This window comes from Oryctolagus cuniculus, unplaced genomic scaffold, assembly GCF_964237555.1.
Source record: "Oryctolagus cuniculus unplaced genomic scaffold, mOryCun1.1 SCAFFOLD_116, whole genome shotgun sequence".
Lineage (NCBI taxonomy): Eukaryota > Metazoa > Chordata > Mammalia > Lagomorpha > Leporidae > Oryctolagus > Oryctolagus cuniculus.
In genome coordinates, this window is record NW_027208395.1 from 19,449 (window position 1) to 43,321 (window position 23,873).

Genomic DNA, 23,873 nt, shown 5'->3' on the forward strand with positions numbered 1-23,873 from the left:
AATATTGCTATCATTGATATATTTAGCATCTCTCTATATTTAAAATATTAATGTAAGTCATTTATATCAAGTCATATGAAGTAACTGATACCCTACTTACCTTCTTATCCTACTAGAGAACTGAGGAAGATATATGAAATAATCATTTTCCAGAAGGTAGACAATAGGCAATTGTCTTTAGAGAACAAAAACAAATGTAATAAACTCTAAGTTACCAGCCTACCACCCGCAGGAATTTTCTGGAGGAGAATGTGATAATTTCATTGACTTAAAAAGACAAAAATGGCTCTTTGATGGATTACTGTTGAACAGTGAGCTACTAAAAGAAAGAAGTTCAGAATTCTGCATACTGGTCATCACTTCATGGGTTTGACGATATCCTAGACCTTGAAGAGAAACTTAGGTAAACCTGAAGAAACAGTGACTAAAGTCTATTTCAACAGAAGTAAAGGCAGATAATATGCCAAAAAAGAGGTTCCATGAACTGTGGGACAGTATAAAGCAGTCTAATTTGTGTGTAATTAGAGTTTCAAAAACTGGGGCAAAAGCTGAGTATTGTAGAGGGTTGGAGGCAAAAAAGTATCAGAAGTAATTGTTGCTAAAACTTTTCTAAATTTGGAAATAGTAAAGATTGAATATTTTTTAAAAGATAACAAATATTGGTGAGGATGTAGTAAAAAGGGAGACAGTTGGCTGGCCCGTGGCTCACTAGGCTAATCCTCCACGTGCGGCACCAGCACCCCATGTTCTAGTCCCGGGAGGGGCACTGGATTCTGTCCCGGTTGCTCCTCTTCCAGTCCAGCTCTCTGCTGTGGCCTGGGAAGGCAGTGGAAGATGGCCCAGGTCGTTGGGTCCTTCACCCACATGGGAGACCAGGAAGCACCTGGCTTCTGGCTTCAGATCGGTGCAGCGCACCAGCTGCAACACGCTGGCTGTAGTGGCCACTTGGGGGGTGAACCAATGGAACAAGGAAGAGCTTTCTCTCTCTCTCTCTGTCACTAACTCTGCCTATCAAAAAAAAAAAAAAAAAAACAAACATGAGAGTTAGATGAGGGGGATAATTCCCTAGTCTTGCATGCACCTTTGAAATAACTTCATATACTTCAAATTGATTACACAATAGATTTTACCAATGCTTTAACCACAGAAATGATGTGTGTGAGGTGATGAATTAGTTAGCTTGTTTAGTAACTCCATAATGTACAAACACAAAACATCACAGGGTGACAGCATCAAATTTTGGTGAGGATACAAAGGGACTAAAAGTTCATTATGCTGGGGCCGGTGATGTGGTGCAGCAGGTTAATGCACTGGCTTGAAGTGCCGGCATACCATATGGGCTCTGGTTCAAGATCCGGCTGCTCCACTTCCTATCCAGCTCTCTGCTATGGCCTGGGAAAGCAGTGTAGGATGGCCCAAGTCCTTGGGCCACATGGGAGACCCGGAAGAAGCTCCTGGCTCCTAGTTTTGGATCAGCACAGCTCTGGTGGTTTTGGCCAATTGGGGAGTGAACCAGCAGATGGAAGAACTCTTTCTCTCTCTGCCTCTGCTCGCTGTGTAACTCTGACTTGCAAATAATAAATAAATCTCTTTTTTAAAAAAAGTTCAATATGTTAACTATAAAGTGTAAAATTACATAATCACTTTGAAAACTGCTTTGGTAACCTCCACTAATATGTTTACCTCCATAATCTATTATTTTTTAACTATTATTTAGTAAACATAAATTTCCAAAGTACAGTTTATGGATTACAATGGCTTCCCCCCCATAAATTCCATTCCACCCACAACCCTACCATCTCCCACTCCCTCTCCCATTCCATTCACATAAAAAATTCATTTTCAATTATCTTTATATACAAAAGATCAATTTAGTATATATAAGGTAAAGATTTCATCAGTTTGCACCTACACAGAAACATAAAGTGTAAAATACTGTTTGAGTAGTAGTTGTACTAGTTATAACATTAATTCACATTGAAAAACACAGTATGGACAGAGATCCTACATGAGGAGTAAGTGCACAGTGACTCCTGTTGTTGACTTAACAAATTGACACCTTGTATATGGCGTCAGTAATCACCCTTGGCTCTTGTCACGAGCTGCCAAGCCTATGGAAGCCTTTTGAGTTCACTGACATCGATCATATTTAGAAAAGGTCATAGTGAAAGTGGAAATTCTCTCTTCCCTTCAGAAAAAGGTACCTCCTTCTTTGATGGCCCGTTCTTTCTACTGGGATCTCACAGGCAGAGATCTTCCATTTAGGTTTTTTTTTTTTTTTTTTTTTTTTTTTTTTTGCCAGAGTGTCTTGGCTTTTCATGCCTAAAATACTCTCATGGGCTCTTCAGCCAGATTCAAATGCCTTAAGGGCTGATTCTGAGGCCAGAGTGCTGTTTAGGACATCTGCCATTCTATGCGTCTGCTGTGTATCCCACTTCCCATGTTGGATTGTTCTCTCCCTTTTTTATTCTATCAGTTAGTATTAGCAGACACTAGTCTTGTTTGTGTAATCCCTTTGACTCTTAGACTTATCAGTATGAACTGAAATCGTTCACTTGTACTAGTGAAATGGCATTGGTACATGCCAGTTTGATGGGATTGTATTGGAATCGCCTGGCATATTTCTAACTCCACCATTTGTGGTAAGTCAGCTTGAGCATGTCTCAAATTGTACATTTCCTCCCTCTTATTCCCATTCTTATATTTAACAGAGATCACTTTTCAGTTAAATTTAAACACCTAAGAATAATTGTGTGTTAATTAAAGAGTTCAACCAATAGTATTAAGTAGGACAAAGAATACTAAAAGGGATAAAGCATTACATTGTACATCAACAGTCGGGACAAGGGCTAATCAAGTCAATGTTTCTCGTGTTATCCATTTCACTTCAACAGGTTTCTTTTTGGTGCTCAGTTAGTTGTCACTGATCGGGGAGAACATATGCTATTTGTCCCTTTGGGACTGGCTTAATTCACTCAGCATAATGTTTTCCAGATTCCTCCATTTGTTGCAAATGACTGGATTTCATTGTTTTTGACTGCTGTATAGTATTCTATAGAGTACATGTCCCATAAATTCTTTATCCAGTCTACTGTTGACGGGCATTTGGGTTGGTTCTAGGTCTTAGCAATTGTGAATTGAGCTGCAATAAACATTAAGGTGCAGACAGCTTTTTTGTTTGCATATTTAATTTCCTTTGGGTAAATTCCAAGGAGTGGGATGGCTGGGTTTTATGATGCGGTTATATTCAGGTTTCTGAGGAATCTCAAGACTGACTTCCACAGTGGCTTTACCAGTTTGCCTACCCACCAACAGTGGGTTAGTGTTCCTTTTCCCCACATCCTCTCCAGCATCTGTTGTTGGTAGATTTCTGTATGTGAGCCATTCTCACCGGGGTGAGGTGAAATCTCATTGTGGTTTGTATTTGCATTTCCCCTGATGCTAGTGATCCTGAACCTTTTTTCATGTGTCTGTTGGCCACTTGTATTTCCTCTTTTAAATAATGTCCACTGAGGTCCTTGGCACATCCTTAAGTGGGTTGTTTGATTTGTTGTTTTGGAGTTTCTTGATCTCTTTGTAGATTCTGGTTATTAACCCTTTATCTGTTGCATAGTTTGCAAATATCTTTTCCCATTCTGTCAGTTGCCTCTTCATTTCCTTGTCTGTTTCTGTCACAGTACAGAAACTTCTCAATTTGATGCGATCCCAAATGTTAATTTCGGATTTGACTGCCAGTGCTTCCAGGGTCTTTTCCAAGAAGTCTTTGCTGGTGCCGATATCTTGCAGGGTTTTTCCGATGTTCTCTACTAAGTTGATGGTTTCGGGTTATAGATTTAGATCTTTAATCCATGTTGAGTGGATTTTTGTGTAAGGTGAAAGGTTGGGGTCTTGCTTCATGCTTCTGCACATGGAAATCCAGTTTTCCCAGCACTATTTATTGAATAGACTGTCCTTACTCCAGGGATTGGTTTTGGCTGTAGGATTTTGGATTGATTTCTGGTATTTCTATTCTATTACATTGGTCTATCCATCTGTTTCTGTACCAGTACCATGCTGTTTTGATTACAACTGCCCTGTTGTATGTCCTGAAATCTGGTATTGTGATGCCTCCGGCTTTGTTTTTGTTGTACAAGATTGCTTTAGTTATTCGAGGTCTTCTTTGTCTCCATATGAATTTCAGCATCATTTTTTCCCGATCTGAGAAGAATGTCTTTGGTATTTTGATTGGTATCGCATTGAATCTATGAATTGCTTTTGGAAGAATGGAGATTTTGATGATATTAAATCTTCCAATCCATGAGCATTGAAGATTTTTCCATTTTTTTGGCATCCTCTTCTATTTCTTTCTTTAAGATTCTGTAATTCTCATCAGAGAGATCTTTAACATCCTTGGTTAAGTTTATTCCAAGGTATTTGATTGTTTTTGTGGCTATTGTGAATGGGATTGGTCTTGGATGTTCTTTCTCAGCCATGGCATTACCAGTGTATACAAAGGCTGTGGATATTTGTGCACTGATTTTACATCCTGCTATTTTGCCAAACTCTTCTATGAGTTCCAATAGTCTCTTAGTAGAGTTCTTTGGGTCCCCTAAATGGAGAAACATATCATCTGCAAAGAGGGATAGTTTGACTTCTTCCTTCCCAATTTGTATCCCTTTAATTTCTTTTTCTTGCCTAATTGCTCTAAAACTTCCGGAAGTATATTGAATAGCAGTGGGCATCCCTGTTTGGTACCAGATCTCAGTGGAAATGCTTCCAACTTTTCCCCATTCAATAGGATGCTGGCCATGGGTTTTTCATAAATTGCTTTAATTGTATTCAGGAATGTTCCTTCTATACCTAATTTGCTTAGAGTTTTCATCATGAAAAGGTTTGTATTTTACCAAATGCATTCTCTACATCTGTTGAGATAATCATATGGTTTTTCTTCTGCAGTCTGTTAATGTGGTGTATCACATTGATTGATTCCTGAACACTGAACCACCCCTGCATAGCAGGGATAAATCCCATTAGGTCTGGGTTGATGATCTTTCTGATGTGTTGTTGCATACTATTAGCGAGGATTTTTTGAGGACTTTTGCATCTATGTTCATCAGGGATTCTGGTCAGCAATTCTCTCTCTCTTTTTTTTTTTGACAGGCAGAGTGCACAGTGAGAAAGAGAGACAGAGAAAAGGTCTTCCTTTGCCGTTGGTTCACCCTCCAATGGCCGCCGCAGCCGGCATGCTGCAGCCTGCGCATGGCGACGATCCGATGGCAGGAGCCAGGTGCTTCTCCTGGTCTCCCATGGGGTGCAGGGCCCAAGCACTTGGGCCATCCTCCACTGCACTTCCAGGCCACAGCATAGAGCTGGCCTCGAAGAGGGGCAACCAGGACAGAATCCGGCGCCCCGACCAGGACTAGAGCCCGGTGTGCCGGTGCCGCAAGGCGGAGGATTAACCTAGTGAGCCACGGCGCCGGCTAGCAATACTCTTTCAATGCCGCATCTTTTTCTGGCTTAGGAATTAAGGTGATGCTGGCTTTATAGAAAGAATTTGGGAGGATTCCCTCTTTTTCGATTGTTCTGAATAGGTTGAGGAGAATTGGAGTTAGTACTTTAAATGTCTGGTAGAATTCAGCAGTGAATCCATATGGTCCTGGGCTTTTCTTTGTTGGGAGGGCCTTTATTACAGTTTGAATTTCTTTCTCAGTTATGGGTCTGTTTAGTTTTTCTATGTCTTCCTGGTTCAATTTAGGTAGGTTGCATGTGTCCAGGAATCTATCCATTTCTGATAGATTTCCCTGTTTGCTGCCATACAAGTTTTGTAGTAATTTCTGATGATTCTTTTTATTTCTGTGGTGTCTGTTGTTATGTTTCCTTTTTCATCTCTCAGTTTATTGATTTGGGTCTTTTCTCTTCTCTTTTTAGTTAGTTGGGCCAATGGGTGTCAATTTTATTTATTTTTTAAAAAAACCAGCTCCTCGTTTGGCTGATTTTTTGTAATTTTTTTGGATTCAATCCTATTGATTTCTTCTCTGATTTTAATTATTTTTCTTTCCTATTAGATTTGGGTCTGGTTTGCTGCAGATTTTCTAGATCTTTGAGATGCAGTGAAAGCTCATTTATTTGGTGCCTTTCCAATTTCTTGAAGTAGGCACATATTGCTATAAACTTTCCTCTTAACACTGCTTTTGCTGTATCGCATAAGTTTTGATATGTTATGTTGTTATCCTCATTTACTTCCAGAAATTTTTTGATTTCTCTTTTGATTTCTTTGATGACCCAGTGTTCATTCAGGAGCATGTTGTTCAGTCTCCATGTGTTTGCATTTGCTCTAGGGATTCCCGAGTTGCTAATTTCCAGCTTCATTCCACTGTGTCTGAGAAGCTGCATGGTATGATTCTAATTCTTTTGAATTTGCTGAGATTTGCTTTATTGCCTAGTATGTGGTCAATCCTAGAATAAGTTCCAGGTACTGCTGAGAAGAATATAAATTCTTTAAGTGTAGTATGAAAAGTTCTGTATGTATCTGTTAGATCCATTTGTGCTATAAAAATCAATCTACTGTGTCCTTGTTGATCTTCTGTCTGGTTTATCTGTCTATTTCTGAGAGTGGAGTATTGAAGTCCCCCAGTACTATTGTATTGGAGTCTAAGTCTCCCTTCAAGTCCCTTAACATATATTTTAAATAAATCGGTGCCCTCTATTTAGGTGCATATACATTGATATTCGTTCTATCTTCCTGTTGAATTCATCCCTTAATCATTTTATAGTGCCCCGATTTGTCTCTCTTAAGAGTTTTTGTGTTAAAATTTATTTTGTCTGATGTTAAGATGGCTACGCCAGCTCTTTTTCATTTCTGTTGGCATGGTGTATCTTTTTCCAGCCTTTCACTTTCAGTTTGCATGCATCTTTTTTGGAAAATGTGTTTCTTGTAAGCAGTAAATAGATGGGTTTTGTTCCTTATCCCATCCAGCCAATCTCTGTCTTTTAATTGGAGAGTTGTGGCTATTAACGTTCAATGTGACTATTGATATGTAGTAACTTTGCCCGGCCAATTTCCCAAAGATATTTTCTAATATATGTTTTGAACTTCCTGTGATCTTTTGCTGAGAGGTTTCCTTCATTTACCTTCTTTCATATTGATGACTGTGTTTCTGTGTTTCTGTGTGTAACACATCTTTAAGCATCTTTTGCAGGGCTGGGCGAGTGGTGACAAATTCTTTAAATTTTTGTTTGCTATGCAAGGTCTTTATTTAGCCTTCATTTACAAATGAGAGCTTTGCAGGATATAATATTCTGGGCTGGCAGTTTTTCTCTCTTAATATCTGGGCTATGTCTCACCATTCCCTCCAAGCCTGTGGGGTTTCTTATGAGAAATCTGCTGTGAGTCTGATTGGAGATCCTCTGTGAGTAATCTGACGTTTCTCTCTGGCACATTTTAGAATCTTTTTCTTTTTGTTTCACTGTGGTGAGTTTGATTACAATGTGTCATGGTAAGGATCTCTTTTGGTCATGTTTACTAGGGGTTCTATGAGCTCCCTGTACTAGGTTGTCTCTGTCCTTCTCCAAACCCAGGAAGTTTTCTGCTAGTATCTCACTAAAAAGGCATTTTATTCCTTTCTCTCTCTCCATGCCTTCAGGAACTCCTAGAACCCGAATGTTGGTTTTTTAATAGTATGCTGTAGATTCCCAACAATATTTTTTAGATTTCTAATTTCCTCTTCTTTTCTTTGGTTTGACTGTATACTTTCCTGTGCTCTGTCTTCTAAGTCCAATATTCTCTCTTCTGCTTCACTGACTCTGATTTTAAGGCTTTCTAATGTGTTTGTCATTTGATCTATTGAGTTCTTCTTTTCATTTTGATTTCTCTTCACTATCACACTTTCCTGTTCTGCTAGTTTCTGCATTTCATTTTTATTCCTCCTTAAGATTTCCTTTTCATGAGAGAGATTTTCTATCCTGTCCAGTAAAGATTTCTGTAGTTCAAGAATTTGCTTCTGAAAACTTCTAAATGTTCTTATCATAAATTTTTTGAAATCAGTATCTTGCATTTCTTCTATCTCATCATCTTCATAATCTTGGCTTGGGGTGTCTTGTTCATTTGGGGATGTCATAATGTCTTCCTTGTTCTTGTTTCCTGTTGTTGTTTGGCATTATGGAGATATTCTTTGGATTCTTCTTCCCTCTCTGTGGTGGTTTTTCTTGTTATACTATGACTGTATTAAGTGGACTGTCTGCTTTTTATGGAGCCTTAGAAGCTTGAGAATGGTGTGGCCAGAGAACTCTGTTTGGTTCTTCAGGGTTAAGAGTGTGCCAAAAGTGACACCCCCAGGTTAGGCGTGGTAAATATTTCTCTCTCTCTCTCTCTCTCTCTCTCTCTCTCTTTGATTCAGAAGGGAAGTAATTTCACACAGCTGAGTGGAATTGAACGTAGTCCATTTCCGATCTCTGGCTCCATGGCTGTAACATTTGTCTACTCTTTCCCAAGGACCACACAAGGAATCTGTTCTGCCCACAGTGTGGGCTCAAATTCCCCTGCAGTTTCCCACTGGGTTGCCAAGGTTACCAAATTGTAGTGTCTCAGGAGAGTACTCAAGTGAACTCCGTGAGTTCTCTTACCCACCGTCTCTTTTTTCACAGTCTCAGTTCATTAGCTCCACACATTCACTAGGTACTAACCTCCTGTTATTTCACCCCCCAGAATCAGGTTTTTCTGCTTGGCTTATGGTGGGTGCTGCTTTACATATGTCCAAAATGGCGCCTGCTCTGTTTCAAATACATAGCAATTTGAACAATAAGGGGTATACTGAATGCAAAAAAAGAAAGAAATTCTCCCATTAACATGGCAAGAGATTATAGTTACTGTTAGGTAGTTGTGGAAGCTCTGAAAGTGGCTGTTTTCCATTGCAAAGGACACCGAAAATGGATCAGCCATATCATAAAAGGAAATAAACTGGAAGATTAGATAGTAATGGAGGCTGCCACTCAGAAAGCCATAGAAATGACTGTAAAACCTCTACCTTTAGAGGCAGCTTGAAATCCCTACTGTACCATGACAGAAATAGAAGGGGCCCAGCACTGAGGTTAAACTAAAGATTTAGCAATAGGTGGTGAACTTTAAATCATAAGGTCATGCTACCAATAGCCTCTTAATGGGAAATTTCAAAGAAATGCATGACTAAGTATCAGGAAAATGCCCCTAATGCATATAGTCTCTTATGGCTTTGGAGGGAAAAGACTATGTACTGTTATAAGGGGGGGAGGGTTACTTCATCCTAGACCTCTGTCTACAAAATAACCCTGCTGGCCACACCAAACCACCTCTCCTACTCATGTCTGTGCAGAGGAGAGGAACCTACCCTGGTTAAGACTGGCAGATAGACTTTACTAGCATGAAACTAGAAACTTGTCACAGACATTGACTAGTCTTCATTGATACTTGCATCTGATGGAAAGAGGCTTTTCCAACCTAAATAGGAACAGCACACAGTGTTCAAAATCCTACTAAAGGAAATAACCCTATATTTGGTCTTGTTCCAAACTGATAACAGCCTCTCCTTTGTCTCTAAAGTAACACAGAAGATTCAGGAATCAATTCCCACCACCTTGCCTCTGTGGACTCCAATATTTAGGCAATGTTAAAATGGCCAGCGATAATCTTACACTAGTTATTGCCTATTGCCTTCCTTAGGACGAGGATGGCACCAAGGCTACCTTAGACCTTTTGCAATGTTAAATCAGAGGCCCTTCCTCAACAATGACATCCTTTTTTTATTCAGATACTCAAGATCATACAAAGTATGTTATCAACTTTGGCCAAGTGCAGGTATAGAAGGCTATGACACAATATGGCAAAAAGGATTCCTATCATGCCAGATTCCAAAATTCATGAGCAATCACTCTCCCAGAAGATCCAGTCCTAATAAAATCTTAATAAGAGGGGACCTTCTTATCAATGATAGCCTAATTGGAAGGGACCCTACCTTCTGCTTACCACTCCTATTGCACTTAAAATTTAGAAAATAAAACCCCTAACTCGACCACTTGAATCTTAACAGGCATATCTATAGTGTATTTCTTCCTATTCTTTTGAAGCAACTGAGAACCTTAAGTTTATCTTCAAAAATTAAAAATGTAAGTAAAATTTCTCTTATTGTGCATTTCTTAAAGAGACACATATTAAGACTCCCATCATGGCAACTCTCAGCTGACACGCTGTTCCTACTTTTCTTATTCATCCAGGGAAACTGCTATTGACAGAAAAAAGTCGCTGGTAAGATTTTTCTACCCTAAAACATGGGAATCTTGGTATATATCTCATGAAGTTGCTTTAAGGAATCTGTCTGTTCCCTTGGAAAACTCAGCAGAAACCACTGGTAGGGCCCAAGAGGAACTATATTATTTTTAGAATTCCCTAACTGAAGTGTTACGGACAAACAACTACCCCTAGAATACCTACTGGTAGGACAAGGCAGGATAGGTCCAGTGAATAACCAAACCTGCTACATTTACATTAATAACAGTGGGCTCATGGAAAGAGATATCAAAAGGACTTCTAAACAAGCCAGTAGGTTCTATGATTTTGGCAAAAGAAGTCCACCAACTCACAAAATATGGGAATCAGCTTTACCCATATCCCCTTCTCTGACATGATTGTTACATGATTGTTACATTCTTTGTTTTTTTTTTTTACCCAACTGCCATCTTCTTCATTGTCAAGTTTGTCTCTTCCATAATTCAACAATTACATGCCAAAACAATGGTCACACAGGGATTCCAGGCATTGCCAACAACTGACTGCAGACTTCTACCTTCTCAAACATTTTTAGATCAGTCAGCCAGGGATATTCTGTCCCTGGAAGAATGCCCTGATACTGCATTAAGATGTTACAGAAGACAAACCTTCGTCCCTGAAATTCCTACTAATAATAAAGGATTACAACTCCTGATGGGAAAAATGATATGGGCAGATAGGTAGCTTTAGCAAAAGGACTACGATCTGCCATATAACAAGCATAGCTGACCTACCACAGGACAGCACTATAAAACCCATGCAGCAGCCACAGCTGACCCACGTGCAACAACCCTGCCCAGCCTACCAGATAGCCCTATCCATATCATCCAATTCCTTGTTCTGGTAGGTACCAAACTTCCTTTATGTGTACAGCCCAAACCCACCTCTGTGTTCCACCAACCACCCCCCCCCCCACATACACACACCTTTTCTATGCAGTAGAAATTTCACATTCTACAGTGTTGCAAACGAGAAGCAGTGTCAGCTGAAAATATCAAATACAACTGCAGGATGTGTCCATATGATGACCTTTAGGTCCTAATAATTAATTATTATAAGAAAATTACCTTGAGGAAATCTCCGAGTCCCATTAAACACCTGATGCCATGACATTTCTAGTGTTTCTATAAAAGGGTATGGAAACTGGTGGTCTTCAAGTCCTCCCCAAAATTCCACCCACATTTAAATATTCAACTAAGTTTCACCCCAGACACCACCCCTACCATCTGCCAATAATATAAAATATGATCTGAACCTTATTGATGAGTCCATTTTTTGTTGTCTTTTTGTTCATTTTCTCTGTCTGTTAACCTTCTTTTCTCTTATTACTTGAGCATGCACTACCTCTTTACCTTTGAATAAATCCTGCTTTACTGTATACTTTTATGCCTCAACCTTGAATTCATTCATGCACAGAGAGAAGAGCCTGGAAGTTCCACAGCCAGGGGTCCCACTGACCATAACATGGACATTGTGGAAAACAGTGCAGCTATTTCTTTAAAAACTGGAAATGGAACTGCTATGTGACTAGCAACCCAACTACTAGGTATATATCCAAAATACATAAAATCATTGTATTAAAGATACCATCTGCTGCACTGTGTTTGATAGCACTGCTTACATTAGCTAAGATACGAATAAACCAATGTGTCAATCCTCAGATGAGTGGATAAAGAAATGCAATATCACACATACACATTTATACAATGAAATACTGGTCAGACATTAAAACTAATAACATCCTGTGTTTTGCAGCAAAATGGATGGGAGGACATCATTTTAAGTGAAATAAGTCAGATGCAGAAAAGCAAATACCATATGTTCTCTTTCATACATGAGGGCTGAACAGAAAAAAATCAATCTAAACACAGAATGATAATGAATTGAGGCAGAGAAGGGTAGGAAGCAAAGAGGGAGTTTGGAGTTTTTAAAAATAGGGGAATCATGGTGTAGCTCATTAACTGTGACAAATACATCACGCTTATATGTTAAGGGGAATTTGGGTGTGGAGCAGGTAAGACTCCTTCCCAAATTTTGTTTCATTAATTTAAAACTATTGAGAAATCAAAAGCTTAAAAATAAAGTTACATTTCAAATTGCTTTAAAAAATAGGGAGGACATGTTCTACCAAGTGGTTAAACATAATTAAAACAATGTGATGTGAATCATTCATGTAGCTCTATACAGGTGATAAAACTTAATGTGATTTCTATCCATTTTAATCAAGTAAATCAGGCACACTGACAGTACGGCTGTAAATACTTAAATACCTGTAAGAATTGCACCCTGGACACTTTGCATTTTGTTGTATTATCAGGGCTTCCCCAGCAAGCTAATGATAAAATCACTGTATGTTTATATTACAATACTAATACAGACACCCTTATCGTACTACTGAATCCACTAGGAAATAATGCCCTAAAAGGCATGTGACAGGCTGCTGAAACACCAATTTTAATAAACACATATAAAGTCCAAACATTAAGCAGAGATTGGAAAGATCTTATCCTTACACATTTAATCTGGGATGCAAAAGCTGTTTCCAGATACCCTTATTGTCCCATCATCAATAATTTTGGTAATATGTTTAATATTTAAAGATAATAATAGATACAATTTATTTGTAAACTCTTTCAAATTAAAAATTTAAAACAATTTTAAGCTGAATAAATGTCCTATATTTCACATATACAGTTTTAGGGGTAGTATTTTTTAAATGTATGCAAAACATTTATGAAAGAGATGAACTAAAATAATATATTAATGAGTTTTATTAATTTAGTAATTATAAGACTTACTTCCTGTGTACCACAATCACAGTCTTCACCGGTCTCTACTATGCGATTTCCACACACTGCTCTCTTCTGTCTTTGCGTTTGTGGTTTATTCTGAAGACAGCTGGCATCCTGATTTGAAATGAAACTTTCAAAGTCACTCAAACTGCAACTGCTAAAAGTCTTTGCACCACTGGATGTCCTAAAGATTAATCCATAAAATGACACTGTCATTATACTTCTGAAAAGATAATTCCAGATTACATACATTAATTTCAAAATGTTAAAATTTAATAAGCAATAAGAAATGTTAATACTAGGTGCTTAGGCACCAAATTCAGTCCTGAGGAGATCATATGATTTCAATCACTGGAATGTATATCTTGCCTTCTCCAAAAAAAATTAAATACAACTCAATAGGACAAACCCAAATAAACTAATTTAAAAATAGGCAAAGGACCTCAATAGACATAGCTCTGAATAATTAACACTCAACTGATGATAATTTTTTTAAACAAATCATTCTGTGCTTATCCTTGAACTTACTCAAAGATCTCAGAAAATCTGTATATTTTATATAATCGTACCTGTAAACTATTTTAGATAACTTCAGAGAACATTTTCACTGGCTGAGTCAGGTTTTTTTTTTAATTTTTATTTATTTATTTATTTGAAAAGCGGAGTTAGAGAGGCAGGGGCAGAGGCAGAGAGAGAGAGAGAAATCATCCATCCACAGGTTCACTCCCCAAATGGCCACAGTGACTGGAACTGCGCCGATCCGAAGCCAGGAACCAGGTGCTTCCTCCTGGTCTTCCATGTGGGTGCAGGGAGAACCCGGAGCACCGGCGCCGCAGGCGGAGGAACAACCCAGTGAGCTGTGGAGCCGGCTGCCTTGTAGCTTAATATCTGGGGATTGTGATGCACCCAGCTTTAGTTTTATTGTTTGGAATTGCTTTAACAATACTAATCTCTTATGATTTTATATGAATTGTATGGTCTTTTTTTCCAGAACTGAGAACAACATCTTTGGAATTTCAATTGGGATCATATTGAATCTGTAAATTGATTACTATGCAATATAGTTCTGCAAGTTTTAGTCAGGGCCATTAGACAAGAAAAAGTAATCAAAGGATACATATGGCAAAGGAGGAAGTCAAATTATCCCTATTTGCAGGTGAGATGATCTAACATCCAGGGGAACCCGAAAATTCTACTAAGACGTTATTGGAACTCATGAGAGAGTTTGGCAAAGTGGCAAGATGCAATATCAACACTCAAAAATCTACAGCATTCAAATACATAAACAATAGCATGTCTCGGAAGAAAAGTTTCAAGATTTTTCTTATTCACAATAGCTACAAAATATGTAACTATCCTGGGAAAAATGTATCCAAGAAAAAATCTCTACTGTGAAAACTAGAAAACATTAAAGAAAGAGATAGAAGTAGAGAAAAATGGTCTTAGCTATTGTGAATTGAGCTGCAATAAACATTAATGTGCAGACTGCTTTTTTGTTTGCCAATTTAATTTCCTTTGGGTAAATTCCAAGGAGTGGGATGGCTGGGTTGAATGGTAGGGTTATCTTCAGGTTTCTGAGGAATCTCCAGACTGACTTCCATAGTGGCTTAACCAGTTTGCGTTCCCACCAACAGTGGGTTAGTGTCCCTTTTTCCCCACATCCTCTCCAGCATCTATTGTTGGTAGATTTCTGAATGTGAGCCATTCTAACTGGGGTGAGGTGAAACCTCATTGTGGTTTTGATTTGCATTTCCCTGATTGCTAGTGATCTTGAACATTTTTTCATGTGTCGGTTGGCCATTTGGATTTCCTCTTTTTAAAATGTCTATTGAGGTCCTTGGCCCATCTCTTAAGTGGGTTGTTTGTTTTGTTTTTGTGGAGTTTCTTGATCTCTTTGTAGATTCTGGTTATCAACCCTTTATCAGTCGCATAGTTTGCAAATATTTTTTCCCATTCTGTTAGTTGTCTCTTCACTTTCCTGACTGTTTCTTTTGCAGTACAGAAACTTCTCAATTTGATGCAATCCCAAATGTTAATTTTGGCTTTGACTGCCTGTGCTTCTGGGGTGTTTTCCAAGAAGTCATTGCTGGTACCTATATCTTGCAGGGTTTTTCCAATGCTCTCTAATAATTTGATGGTGTCAGGTCATAGATTTAAGTCACAATAGTAAGACCTGGAACCAACCCAAATGCCCATCAACAGTAGACTGGATAAAGAAATTTTGGGACATGTACTCTATAGAATACTATACAGCAGTCAAAAACAACGAAACCCAGTCATTTGCAACAAGATGGAGGAATTTGGAAAACATCATGCTGAGTGAATTAAGCCAGTCCCAAAGGGACAAATATATGTTCTTCCTGATTGGCGACAACTAACTGAGCACCAAAGGGGAAACTTGTTGAAGTAAAATGGACACTATGAGAAACAGTAACTTGATCATATCTTGTCCTGACAGTTGATGTACAATGTAATCCTTCATCCATTTTAGTTTTTTTGTTCTAGTACCATTGGTTGAACTCTGTAATTAACACACAACTATTCTTAGGTGTTTAAATTTTAACTGAAAAGTGATCCCTGTTAGGAATTGGGAAAACATTATGCTGAGTGAAATAAGCCAATCCCAAAGGGACAAATACCACTTGTTCTCCTTGATAGGTGACAACTAACTGAGCACCAAAAAGGAAACCTGTTAAAGTGATGTGAACACTATGAGAAACGGTGACTTGATCAGCCCTCACCCTGACTGTTGATGAACAGCTTAATAATGTAATCCCTCTTAGTATTTTTTTTGTTTGTTCTACTTAATACTTTTGGTTGAATACTGTAATCAATACACAATTCTTCTTAAGTGCTGAAACTTAACTGAAAAGTGATCGCTGTTAAATATAAGAGTGGGAATAAGAGAGGGAAGAGATGTGCAATTCGGGACATGCTCAAGCTGACTTACCTCAAACGGTAGAGTTAGAAACATACCAGGGATTCCAATTCAATCCCATCGAGGTGGCATGTACCAATGCCATCTCACTAGTCCCAGTGATCAATTTCTGTTCACAATTGATCATAATGATAGGACTAAGAACCAAAGGGATCACATAAACAATACTAGTGTCTGCAAATACTAGCTGATAGAATCAAAAAGGGAGAGAATGATCCAACATGGGAAGTGAGATACACAGCAGACCCATAGAATGGCAAATGTCCTAACAGCACTCTGGCCTCATAATCAGCCCTTAAGGCATGCGGATCCGGCTAAAAAGCCCATGAGAGTATTTCAGGCATGGAAAGCCAAGACACTCTGGGGAAAACAAAACAAAACAAAAAAACTAAATGAAAGATCTCCACGAGTGAGATCCCAGTGGAAAGAATGGGTCATCAAAGAAGGAGGTACCTTTCTCTGAAGGGAGGAGAGAACTTCCACTTTGACCATGGCCTTGTCTAAATATGATCAGAGTCAGTGAACTCAGGGGGCTTCCATGGCCTTGGCAGCTCATGACCAAGAGCCTAGGGTGATTACTGATGCCATAAACTAGAGTGTCAATTTGTTAAGTCAACAACAGGAGTCACTGTGCACTTACTCCTCATGTAGGTTCTTTGTCCTTAGTGTGCTGTACATTGAGATTTAATGCTATAACTAGTACTCAAACACTATTTTTCACTTTATGTTTCTATGTGGGAGCAAACTGTTGAAATCTTTACTTAATATATGCTAAACTGATCTGTATATAAAGAGAATCGAAAATGAATCTTGATGTGAATGGAAGGGGAGAGGGAGTGGGAAAGGGGAGGGTTGCGGGTTGGAGGGACGTTATGGGGGGGAAGCCATTGTAATCCATAAGCTGTACTTTGGAAATTTATATTCATTAAATAAAAGTTTAAAAAAAAGAAGAAAAAAAAAGAAGACACAAAATTGAAAAAATCTTCCGTGTTCATGGATTGGAAGAATTAACATCATTAAATTTAGCCCATACTACCCAATCAAAAGCAACTTATAGACTCAGTGCAATCCCAATCACAATAGTAATTTTTTATATTTTTGAGATTATTATAAAGAGTCATAATTTTCATAACTATTTGAGGGTTTTTTCAAAAAGTTCATTAAAATGGGTTTACCAAAAAGTTTATTTTGTTTGAAATATATGCATGTCTTTTTCTTTATGTACACTTCTCATGAACTTTCTGAAGAATTCTCATATGCATGAATTTAAATTTTGCACAAAAAGTAAATTTACCTTGTAATTTCATGTTCCACAAAATTTTTACATACACTTGTGTTTGTGTGTACAAGTGTGTATATGAGTGTGTACTTTTCCATTTATGTATCTATATGGAAAGTATATATTCATTATATAACCATCTATGGGTATGTGTGTCTGATCATTCTTATTAATGCAAATTTTGATGTAATTATATGTGTACATATTCATACGTATGTTTGAATTTGTTTTATTTTTAGAACATGAGCGTGAACACATTCAGTGGTGTTTACATGTTACTATGAAAAGATCCTGCTTTAAGAATTAATGCATTATTCTCACTTTCAGCTTTTAACAGTTCTTCAGTAATGAATAGGTAATAACTATCAAAGGACATATTTAATAAGAGAAAAAAACAAAGAATACTAACGGAACCTGTGGTAGCTCTTGTGTGATAACTTACATTGAGTGAGGACATTGGTAAGTTTACAAATCACACACATATAGAACTATACAGTTTCTTATTTTTTCTTTTTATTCTTACATAACCTTCAGAAGAGTATAGAAACTATTATTTCCAATGAAAAATAAGTAATCTAAGCAAAGTAAGTAATTTGTCCAAAGCCACACAAATACTATATATCTGACACTGGTCTGCAACTAGAGTTTCTCTTCTTTGAGGGTTTTCAGGTTTTTCCACAACATTAAACTACTCTAAAGCAACAGAAAAAAATTGTCTGAATTAAAGATAACTTGTGGTGCTGGCACTGTGGTATAGCCGGTAAAGCTGCCACCTGCAGTGCCAGCATCCCATATGGGTGCCGGTTCAAGTCCCAGCTGCTCCACTTCCAATCCAGCTCTCTGCTATGGCCTGGGAAAGCAGTAGAGGATGGCCCAAGTTATTAGGCTTCTGCACCCACATGGGAGACCCGGAAGAGGCTCCTGGCTCCTGGCTTTGAATCAGCACAGTTCTAGCCATTGCAGCCATCTGGGGAGCGAACTAGTGGATGAAAGAACTCTCTCTCTCTGTCTCTCCTTCCCTCTCTGTATAACTCTGACTTTCAAATAAATAAATAAATCTTTACAAAAGATAACTTATTATGCCCTCCTGACATATTTTTAAATATCTTTATTTAGTGCTTTCACCAACTATACATCGTAAGGAAAATGCCCATGAAACATATACTGAACATTTGATTTGATCTCCTTGAGTGTCTTTAGTGGTACACTTTGCTCCATACACTTAACATTGTAACTTACGTGTCTAGGTTTTCTCATTAATTGTTCCATTTACAGTTAGCTTATGCTACAAGTGAATACTGAGTTTTTTTCACTGCAAATATCTAAAACAAAATAAACATGACAAATAAATAAATACTTTAAAAACTTACTAAAAGTATGTACTAAAAAACTTACGTAGCTCTTGGATTCATTATACAGATGGCTTCTGAGCAGTGACATTTCTTTGGATCATCATATGATATCCCCAGACTGAGTGCCAGCATCTGGGAGACAACAACTGAAAACGCCTCCAAAGTCATCTCCTTGGGATACTATAACAACAGCAAAGAAGATTCGGATGAAGGCAATTCATTAAGTTGTAGTAAAAATATTTTTTCTAATTCTGAACATTTTTGCTTTTTAACAAACATTTAAGATGGAGATAAATGCTCCTTGGATGCTTAAGATGCTGATGCTCCCCTTACAAAATTTCACTAAGATATAAGCATATTGAGATTAAACCATGTTTTGTCATAATTTCAAAAAAGAACATCTAGCAAATTTAAGGAAGCTGCCATAACTACAAAAGAGCATTATTTGATTAAGAAAAATTTCAATAGCCTTTTGGTTATATGGACTATAGTTTTCAATTTACCAAATTTATTACAATAACTCTGAAATTCATTTAGAATAATTCATGTACTCTCCTCCCAGCTGATTAAGCAGCTACATAATAGAATAATCAAGTTTAAGTGCATTGTTGCTTCCTACTGGGACCCTCATTTTTGCAATGCCTTGTATTAGGAGAAGCCAGGGAGAACAGACCATAGGCATCCTTCACGGATTACATTTCTCATGGGTGCACAAGTAACTTCCTTTTCAAGGAGAAAATCAGCCAACACAGATTAAGGTGGAGGCCAAATTCTCAGGAACATATTTGCCATGTTACAAGTAATCAGTAACAAAGATTTGAGGGTCAATTGTCTTCTTATGACAGCCCTAACACACACATATACACAAACACACATACACAACGAAAAACAGGGTGAGAAAGCTGTTAGTGAGCAAGTGAAAATGCAAACAGGTAATCAGAATGTCTCTACAGCAGCACTGAAGTAACTCATCTTCTGTTGTTGTGGATTGACTTAGCTGAAGACCTTGCCTGATCAAAAAAATTTAGTAGGAAAAGCAACAGAATCTAAAACTTGGGATGGGAACAATTGAAGGAACATGAACAAACCTATGTGTAATTGTCCTTGGCAGGGGAGGAAGCTCTGAGTAATGTAAGAATTTCTGTGTTAAAAGTAACTAATTTTGTTTTTCTGTTCAAAGATCCAATTCTTTACTTCATGGATTCTTTGTTTTATTGCATTAGATTCTATTTTGTCTGTTTCTACTCTATATTTATTATTTCTTTCCTTTTATTAACTTTGAGTTTGATTTGTTTTTGTTTCTCTACTCGTTCAGATGCATTGTTAGGTTATTTATTTACTACATACTTAGTGCTGCTTTTACTGTACTCGGTAAGGTTTGGTATTTTGTGTTTGCATTTTCATTAGCTTCAAGGATTTTTAGATCTTTCCTTTTAGTTTCTTCAAAAGATCCCTTTTCTATTCATGATGATATTGTACAGTTTTCATGTATTTATATAACTTCCAAATTTTCTTTCACTGTTTTCTGTTAGTTTTAAAAGATTTATTTATCCATTTATTTGAAAGCAGAGTTACAGATAGAGGGAGAGACAGCGGGAGAGAGGGATCTTCCATCCACTGATAAATCCTACAAATGGCAACAAGAGCTAAAGTTCAGCCATGCTGAAGCCAGAAGTTAGTAACTCTATTCTGGTCACGTGGGTGGCAGAGGTCCAAGTGCTTGGGTGTCTTCTGCTGCCTTCTCAGCCAAATTGGCTGCGGGCTAGATCAGACTAGAGCAGCTGGATTTGGAACCAGTGATCATACAGTATTCTGGCACTACCAAGTAGCAGTATAACCCCTTGTGTCACAATACCAACTCTTCTTCTGTTGTTCACTTGCAGCTTAATTCCATTGAGGTCAAGATTAATACATGATACAATTTCCATTTCTTAACATGTAAAGACTTGTTTTGTGGCTTAATGTGTGCTCTGTCCCAGAGAATGTTCCATAAGATAAAGCTTTACCAAAATAAGAAAAAAAGAGAGGCTTCAAATGAGTAAAAGCAGAGATTTAAAAAAGGATTTTTTTTACAACTGATACTATAGAAATATGAAGGAGCTTTGTTGGATATTATAAGTAACTCTATGACACAAAACTAGAAAAAATGCATAAAACCAAATTATCAAAATTGAATCAAGAGGACATTTAAGAAACCTGAATAGATGAATAACAAGTAAGCAGACTGAAATTGTGCTAAGAAATCTCTCACAAAGAGGTTAGGATTAGATAGATTAATGACTGAATTCTACTTCGTTTTTAAGAAATAACTAGCATCAATTATTCTCAAACTATGCCATTAAAAATTGAAAAGAGAAAATTCCTCCAAATTGATTCTTTGAGGCCAACATTACTCTGATATCAAATCAAAGACATGACAAGAAAACCTACTATAGATCAGTATCCATGGTGAATTAAGTAGAAAAACTCTCAATAAAATAAAATACTAGAAAATTGAATCTAACCACATATCAAAAAGATCATATATCATGATCACGGTGATGCAAAGTTGGCTCAACATATGCAAATCAATATGCTTACTATCTCCCATCAACAGAAAGGATAAAATCATATGATCGTTTCAATAGATGGAGGAAAACATTCAATAACATTTAAGATTCATTTATGATTAAAAAAGAAAACTATATATAAGAGGTATACAGCTCAATATAATAAAGTCTACACATGGGGAAAAAATCAACATTTTAAGGAATGCAGAAAAATGAAAACATTTCCTGGAAGATCTGGCACCAGACCAATATTCTACTCTGTTAGGAGCAGAGATTAAATAGCCTTACCATAAAATTAACAAGAAATAAGCAAGAGCTACACTGATCGCAAGAGCTCTGCATGGACTTCACAAGAATGATGCATGGCCTGCACTGCCCCTCCTTGGGACTTCATCGGCTCTACCCTAACTGCCAAGAGTGTATACAGACCATAGATTGAAGAGGCCTGGTGACTCTCTGAGAGTGGCAGAGTAGAAGCTCTGGCATGACCCACTACCTGAGAACTCTCTGCTGTAAGAGAGTTCTCCCAGCCAGCCCTGAACTAGCTGGGCCCTGAGGCTCTGCTCACATAGGGAGTTCAGACTCTGTCTGTTTGAAACAGACTCCATTTTCCACAGGCTGAGAGCCTATTTGCCCTTGGAGACCTGCCCTTCCCAGGTCAGAGGCCCCATCCCTGTGTGCTCTGTGCAAATCTGCCTTCAATGACTAAGAAATATTGTGAGGAGCACCAGAGGTACTCTGGGAACTCTGGGTGGTTGGTTTACCCAGTGTGTTGTACTATGCAAATCAAAATATGTGACTTCCTTACTGCATAATAAAAGCCTTATTAATGCACTTACTATGTTCATGACACACTCTCACCGCTCTTAGTCAATATATTTTGGAAAGTTTTAGCTAGTGTCCCTTGATAAGTGAATCAAGTGAAATGTATATAGATTAGAAAGAACAGAGTGAAATTATCCCTGTATTATAGAAGATATAATTCTATATATAAAGAGAGAAACTTAAAGAATACACCAAGAGACTATCGGTACTTACAAGTGAACTCAGTAAAGTCACAGAATATAAAAATCAACACGCAATAAATAACACTGCTACACACCAAAATGTAGTCACTGAGAAATAGTAAAGCAATCTGATTCAGAGTTGCTAAAAAATACCTTAGAATAACTCTATCCAAGAATGTAAAAGGTGTTTACCATGAAAATTAAAGAACACACAAAATGAAGATAAAAAATTAAATGAACTCCTATGATCATGGATTAGAAGAATTAATATTATTAAGATGTCCATGTTACTCAAAATAATGTCCACATTCAATACAAAACAATGGGTGACTCACTATAAAGTCTATTTTCTAATCCAAACATCATAAATTTACAGATTCATAGAAACAGGTCTGGAAAGAACCAAAAATCTATGCAAGCAGGTGTCTTAGATTCCCATGGTATTAATGTTTCCTTAGTTGTCCAACTCAGTTACTCATAATGACAGTGAATAAACTTTAATTGTTTGAAGAGTAGGGTAAAATTGAGCCTGGTTTGGTTGATTAAGCAAGATATGTTAGCAGCAGTAGAAGTGGGCATCAAAACCTAATTCAAAAACAAAGTAGGCATATTCCTATAGTACTTCTTGTAATTCATGGTGCTCAAAAAAAGAGATGGCCTAAAGTATGACTGATTCATGGGTTCCTAATAATGGGTTGAATCAGAATTTTGAAATGAATCATAAAACTGAAAACAAGATTTGTTGATGAGAAGGAAACCTAAGGGAAACATGAAAATGGAGTTCTGTGAATGAAGACAGACTGAAAAAAAAAAAAACCCTCAAATTCCAAAAACATTTCAACTATAGAGAAGATGCTTGAAAATCAGGCTGACAGAATTTGTTCACTGGATGTCAGCTACACTTGTCTTTTCCAGCCACTTCAGAGATTTCTCAGAAGTCCATTGTACAAGTAAGCCATAGCTGCACAGATATGAGGATTTGCATGAACTCAATATCTTCAACTGATGAAAGCTTATTTGACTTACTGTACACCCTACTCTCCATCAGTAGAGGCTAATGATGAGCCCTCATTTTAGCACTATGCTATATTGATTGGATTAGTCAACCAATAGAAAATAGGTGTATTGCACTGAACAACACACCCATCAAAGGAGCAATGATTTGTCCTCATATACACCAGATATGAAATTGTTTGCTTGTTCATGCTATTTATCCTTTCAACACATTCCTGTACTTACAGAATATATTCTATATCACCATAGTGTATCACTTATGATCAGGATGATATTCTATGGCACAGTACTTACAGAATATTCTAAGATTTACTTATCATATGGTGCATAACCCAGATGCTTCTGGCACACAGAATGGTATAACAGCTGCCTAAAAAGAATTGTGGCACCACCTATGAGACAACAACTTGAAGAGTGGAAAAGATGACATTAATTATTTTTTTCTTTTTTTCTTTTCTTTTCTTTTTTTTTTTTTTTTGATAGGCAGAGTTAGACTGTGAGAGAGAGAGACAGAGAGAAAGGTCTTCCTTCCATTGGTTCACCCCCAAAATGGCCGGTACCGGCATGCTGTGCCAATCCGAAGCCAGGAGCCAGGTGCTTCCTCCTGGTCTCCCATGCAGGTGCAGGGCCCAGGCACTTGGGCCATCCTCTACTGCCTTCCTGGGC

At 37.6% G+C, this 23,873-nt stretch overlaps 1 protein-coding gene across 5 annotated transcripts in view; it reads right to left on the reverse strand.

The window, feature by feature from the left end:
• Positions 1–23,873, reverse strand: part of LOC103352162 (disintegrin and metalloproteinase domain-containing protein 32) — a 117,985-nt gene that overhangs the window by 6,143 nt on the left and 87,969 nt on the right. For all 5 annotated transcript variants that reach the window (XM_070067892.1, XM_070067891.1, XM_070067894.1 and 2 more), the window contains 2 exons: positions 18,681–18,817; positions 13,075–13,252 (listed from right to left, as the gene is read on the reverse strand). In XM_070067892.1, coding sequence (XP_069923993.1) covers positions 13,075–13,252; positions 18,681–18,817 — 315 coding nt within the window. The remainder of the gene's footprint in view (positions 1–13,074; positions 13,253–18,680; positions 18,818–23,873) is intronic.